Raw genomic sequence first — 6,353 nt, 5'->3', positions numbered from 1 at the left:
CTGGGATTAAAGGAGTGCACCACCACTGCCCAGTGAGAAACCCTGTCTTGAAAAACCAAACAACAACAAAAATTAAATAAATAAAAAATTTGCTATCCATAATAGGCCTTGATTCTTTCTAGCTCATCTGTCTGTCTGACGTCATGTTGTAGAGCTAACTGCCTTCACTTTGCTTCAGTTTTTAAAATCTCCTTGAATTTCACTATTCCTATTTCATGATGGTATGGATATAATGTTTGACAGTAACATTTTGCCCATATACTCCTCATTAGAAATATATTCTTTTCCTTAATGAAACATACCTGTTCCCATTTATTTTAAATTTCCTAAGTCTTTTTCTCCCTTCATAGACATAGAAATATTGTATTTTCTTTGCATATACACTCTTATATATGATATAAAAGTAGAATTGGGACTATTGTAGAAGATGAAGGGGTTTAGTTGGTAGAGGAGAGGAACAGGAGACACTGTCTTAAAACACAGAATATATTGGAATTCAAATGTTACCATGAGAGGTGTGGGGATGGCACAGTGGTGAGTGCATGCTGTGCAAATGTGAGGACTGAGTTCAGATCTGAAGAACCCATGTAAAGCTGGACTTGGTAGGACATGTCTGTAATCAGTGTTCCTACAAGATGGGCGGCAGAGACAGGAGAATCCGTAAAAGCTCATGGCCCAGCTGGCCTGTCTACACACTTGTAAGCAAGAGATTGTGCCTCAGGCACCCAGCACCCAAGATTGTCTTCTGACTTGCACACAGCACCATGGCATACCCATGCCTGCAATCACGTACACAAACACATAAGGCCCACAGATTTTTTTTAAACATCATTATGAAAACCATCACTGAGTACAATGAGTTAGATACTCATTTTAAAAGGAAACACTCCACTTTCCTCTTGCCTCTGCTGTAAGAAAGACAGCAGATTGCAGAACTCACAGACATAAGAAGAATGCTGCAAGCAACTCTACATGGTGAAATCTGACAGCTTAAATGAAATGGCCCAGCTCTTCCCAGGCTGTGAACTGCAAGAACACCCTGAAGAGGTGGCCTGAGTAGACCTGAGGCTGTTTGTGAAAGTTGAATTTGTAGTTTCAGACCTGCCAAAAAAAAAGGAATCTCTAGGCCTAGATGACCTTAATAGCAAATTCTTCAGATTCTTAAGGGAAGAAAAAAATACCATCAATCTTACTGTCTGTTCCAGAAAAATCAAAGAGGAGAAATCACTATTCTGAGACATGTAACACTTTGATACCAGAACTAGAGGTGGAAAATAGAAGAACAGTATTTCTTATGAACCTAGACCTCAAAATCCCCAAGAAAATACCAGTAAACTGGGACCAGCACTGTACAGGAAGAACCGTCCTATCCCCAAGAGCTTACTCCAGGAGTGCAAGGCTGTTTCAGGGTTTACAAAGTAACCAGTACGATAAGACATTGGTCTCTGTGTTCTAGTCAGTAAAAAGCATAAACCCTTACAGCACCACAGTAAATCTCTAAAGCTTACACACTAGATCATGGCCTTCATCTAGAAAACCATCATGAGTGGATGGTAGCAGTTTGCAATGAGGAGGGTGTAACTGCAAAAGAAATGAGTTCTTTGGGATGATGGAACTGTTCCCTTTCATGATTGTGGTGGTTACATGTATGTTTTACTATAGGAAATTAAAATAAATAATTGCACCAGATACAGCAACAGAGAGTGGTTATCACCTTGCTTACATTGGAATATGCTATGCAACTGGATGTCCTGACCAAGTCACTGGTCTATTCCAGCTCATTTTTTGTCACGTGAGAATGAGGACTCAGCATTGCTAGATCTTCTAATTTTTCAAGAAAAGCCAGAGATACCAATTTTTGTAAAAAATGTAATTTTCAAAGCATTGCTTAATCATTTTTGAATGCTATGTTGCCCAGCATAATTCTGAAAATTGGACATTAGATACCACAGATATAAGTAGAAAACTGTAGGCAACTTAGTACCAAAGAGGCCCTGAGTCATTGCTCGAAGGCAGATGAGCATCCCTAACACTGCTCTGTTGTGCATGGGAGACGCATATGATGTATTTGTGGTGTATGTGGATGGTGTGGGCTTCAGAAGAGGGTGATATATTTAGATGGTAGAGTGTGTTAGTTCCCTTATCCTGACAGATGAAAATTGTTTGCATTGGAGAAAACTTTGGGAACATAATGACATTTTAAGGAAGGAATCTTCTGTTTAAAAAGTAAAATTGTTTGCATAACATGGAAAATCTGGTTGGGAATATAGCATGTGCTTAGCGTGCATAAGGACCCAGGTTCAGCTCCCAGCATGAGAGACAGGCAAGCAGACAAAGATAGACACTGACTCATTAATGACACTGGCTGAGAAATGAACAGAGTGGACATAAATGGGGAGGGGCTCAGTGAGATAGGCAGGGTGGGGATAGAGATGGATGCAGGGATGTGTGAGACACAGAGAAGCAGGGGCTTGGGAGTCAAGCCCAGGGGTAACCAGTTGGCTGCTGCTTCATCTTTCTAATGCATCCACAGTTAGATGTTTTTCCTTAGTCTGTAATGTTTTATTTACCTCAGCTTCATCTGGCTTCCTTATGGCTGGTACTCTGAGCTGAGTCATGTGTGTTGTGCTCCAGGAAGCCATTCCTCACCTCTTCCCTAAGCGCAGCTGTCTTCCTAGTGTTTCCACATCACCTAGTATACATTCTTACCTGAGCAGTAACATTGGGTTTAGATTATTTAAATTTCCACTGTAAGGTCCCATAGTCTTCTGGACAGTATTTTAGTCATCAATCTGTCCCAAGAAGTTAGCATAGAGCTGGTATCAATAAATATTGACAGATGAGTTAGGCTAGCCCTAAGTTTGATGCTGAGGAAAATTCAAGGTTTTTCTCTGAGCCTTTGACTACTATCCAATGCAGGCTTATGAGTTGGTTGATACTAAGTCTCCTTAGGAAACAGCAAACCCCACTGGCCAATCCAGAAGTTCAAGTTAGGGGCAGGGCTGCTTTTCTTCCCCATGCCTCCTATGCTTCTACAATGCAGTAGTCTTTAGCAAGTGATAAACGGTAAGGGAGCCCCCTGACATTTACATTTGGACAGCCAGGGTTTTGGGGGGCGCAGTTCCATGGCCACAGCTACAGTAGTCATCACACTGCATTCCTGGGTTTGGTCTTTGTAACAAAGTTTTGATGAATATATCTGAAGGATTTTATATTTCTTGACTCAAGGCCAGTGTTCTCAGTAAGATGTAGGTTTGATTTTTCCGAGTATATGTGTTGGCAGTTTCTCTACACAAAATATTTATTGACCTTTTCAGAGATATCTAAAAAATTATTTTTTTTCCTTTTTTTGTGTTGGATCATTCGTTATTTAATTATCTGTGGCTCCTTCAATCACTTTTCCTGTTCTTGTCCTGAAAATTAAGCTTTTCAGTTCTGTTATTTCCTTACGTCTGGGGTATATTCTTTAATTTTGTTTCACTTACCTGTTGTTTTTCTCAGTTGGCTTTTCAGAGGACTGAAGAACTTTTTTTAGATTTTTAAGAGAAAGAGATAGGGAGTGTGTATGTGTGTGTGTGTGTGCGTGTGTGTACACAAATGTCACAGCGAGTATGTGAAGATGAGAACCGGCTGAGAGCCGTTGAGCAGCTTTCGTCTTCTCTCTTAACATAGGTTTCAGGGATTGCGCTCTAGTCTGCGGCCCGCTCAGCCAGCGCCTTTACTACTGAGCCATCCTACTGTACTGAAGAGCGTTTTAATAGTGTACTTGAAATACAGGAGTGGAGTTCTAAGGGAGCTTTGTCTTTTCTTTTGAGACCAGGTCTTGCTGCATTGCCCCCAAGTCCCAGGCCCTAAAGATGTTCCTGCGATGCCTGCCCCCCCACCAAAGCTGGACTACAAGCAAGAGCGTATCTCAGGCAGCTGAGACTTAGCTGAAACTTTCTCCTCTTAGTGTTTTTCATCTTTACCTCTGGCAGGACAGTAGGGACTTTTTTGTGCCAAACAACAAACAGTCAGAATGCAAGCAGACACCATGTCATTTCTTTATCAGAACCTCAGATATGTTGGACATCAATGCCATACCAATGGCACTGTGCCAATCAATCTGTAGAAAACCAGAGAATATGGTTCATTCCTTCAAGGGTTGCATAATCTGTCAGTTCGATAAGTAAAAGATGCAAATAAGCCGCTACCCCTTACATGCTGGCATTACTAGGTGTGTACCACCACATATGGCCTCTGCTTTTTCCCCCCTTATTCTTATAGTTAAGATAACATAAATTCCTGGCAGAGTAGTGTCATCACTAAAGTATGTCTGAATGAGGAACTCAGCACTTTGCTGGCATATAGGAAAGCATTCAGTAAATAGTGGTTGTATTAGTGGGTAGATAGAGAGTAAGGCAAAACAGGAGGAAGGCAGTGACCTCGACATCTTTACCCAGACATAAAGAATCAAGGGTGAAGTAAACAAAGCCACACAGCAGTGACTAGAGAGTGCTCAGAGGAAACTAGAGGCAATTGGTCTGTCTCAGTCAGAGGGATGGAGGAGTCCTGGGAGCCTAGTGAGAAAGGATTTTAAAGTAGACAGAAAGCAAGACCTAATCTTGTGAGGAATTCTGTCAGGCAGGGAAATCTTACAATTAGTTACTGGAGGCTGAAGAAATTTTGTTCTGTTTCATTCTCTTTCAGGTCTCACTTGCCCTGGAGCCTCTGTCAGAAACTTATGACAGCTACAGACCTCTTCCTGCCACTGAAATAACAAAAAATGTGCTTTTATCTGAGCAAGAACTCAGAGAGAATACTGAATCCAGCAACAACCAGTCTGTGATCCCATCAAGGTCTTGTAGAGTACCTGCCATCAAAATTGATGGGAAAGAATTAGCAGGCAACAGCAGCAGGTCAACCACACCGAGGTAAGGATGGCGTCTCCAAGTCTCTATGTCTGCCACTCTCACTGTTCCCATTCTGTGTCATCTGTGCTAGACTGAAAAACTGAAGACAGAAGACAGTCACTCTCTCAGCAGATAGCTCTTAAGTTCCCACTGCCAGCCTGGCTGGATACCAGGCATGGGTACAGAGTGAACAAGACACAACTCCTGGGACTCAGGGAGATGCATGCTTAACATGCCCTAATTACAGCAGTCACAAAACCACCATTTTTAAGGACTACTCACAGTCTAGTAGAGAAGCCAATGTACACACGTGACTAAAACATTTGCCAATGCTGTCTGTAAGGGGAAAGAGGGAATGGGAATTATCTTGTGAAACAAAATGAAGTATGAGAAAGAGATATTTATCTTAAGTAATAACTTGTGAACCATTTGCAGTATCAGAGTCTGTGTAGACACACATACACACTCTCTTTCCCTGTGTGCTGGTCTCTATTTTGTGTCACTTAAGAGACAACCCACCACTGTGGTCAAGATTTTTTTTAATTAAGATTAGAAGCAGATATACAAAGTCACGCTGCAGAAGAAGCCACCTGTTCCAAGGCCCCAGTTTCAGTGCCCTCACTGATCCCCCAAACTCTGAGCAGGTGGAATATTCCCAAGATGGGGTGTAAGCTGCTGGCATTGTTTCTTTCTAACAGGGGAAAGGACCACTTGTACTTTGCAGAGAACTCCGATGCAGTAAAGAGTTCTTTGTGTGGACCGCAGCATCACCTTAATCAAGGGACGAGTGTAGACACTGTGACTCTGAGGGGCAAAGCCCCACAGAAGCAGCTGTCCCTCCTGAACAGTTCTGAGTTTCAGCCACAAATTAGTACAGTTGCCAAGAGTCACAGTGACTCATGCATCCTGTCTTCAAACAACCCCCCTACAAAGGACCTTCTTTCAGGTATGTGTCTGTTACCTAAGACTATGCTGCGTTTATTGGGTTTGCTCTGCTTGTTAGGTAGGTAGGCCACGAAGGGAAGCAAGACTTCCCTATGAACTAAATAGCCAGATAAAAGTGTGAGACTGGGTGTCATCCAGGGACTCATGTAAAGGCAGCTCTACTGAACTGCTAAGGGATTGCTGCTTAGATGTTTTCACTTTAAATTAGTGAGTGGCAGTGCTGCGTGTTTGTGGGCTACAGTATGATGTTTTGGGGTGTGCATACAGTAGGGAGTGATCATATCACCTGACATGAGTCATCTCAGGCATTTCTCATCTGTGTTAGGAATGTTTCAAATGTCCCTTATGGTGCTAGTAAGATGGCTCAGCTTCTTCCGCCAAGCCTTCCTGACCTGAGTTTGATCCCCGTGACCCACATGGTGAGAGAGAGACTTGACTCTTACAAGATGTTTTCTGACCTCCACACATATTCAGGTGGCATGGGAATGCCACCTGCCCCACTGCAGGCACACGTGC

At 42.5% G+C, this 6,353-nt stretch overlaps 1 protein-coding gene across 1 annotated transcript in view; it reads left to right on the top strand.

Moving 5' to 3' along the window:
- C2cd3 (C2 calcium dependent domain containing 3) overlaps positions 1-6,353 on the top strand; it is a 92,617-nt gene that overhangs the window by 11,414 nt on the left and 74,850 nt on the right. Inside the window, exons 4-5 of the mRNA XM_028770639.1 lie at positions 4,690-4,913; positions 5,591-5,838. Of these exons, the coding sequence (XP_028626472.1) occupies positions 4,690-4,913; positions 5,591-5,838 (472 nt within the window). The remainder of the gene's footprint in view (positions 1-4,689; positions 4,914-5,590; positions 5,839-6,353) is intronic.

This window comes from Grammomys surdaster, unplaced genomic scaffold (genome assembly GCF_004785775.1).
Source record: "Grammomys surdaster isolate TR1022 unplaced genomic scaffold, NIH_TR_1.0 203, whole genome shotgun sequence".
Taxonomy (NCBI): Eukaryota; Metazoa; Chordata; class Mammalia; order Rodentia; family Muridae; genus Grammomys; species Grammomys surdaster.
This window is presented reverse-complemented; position numbering and strand designations above follow the sequence as displayed.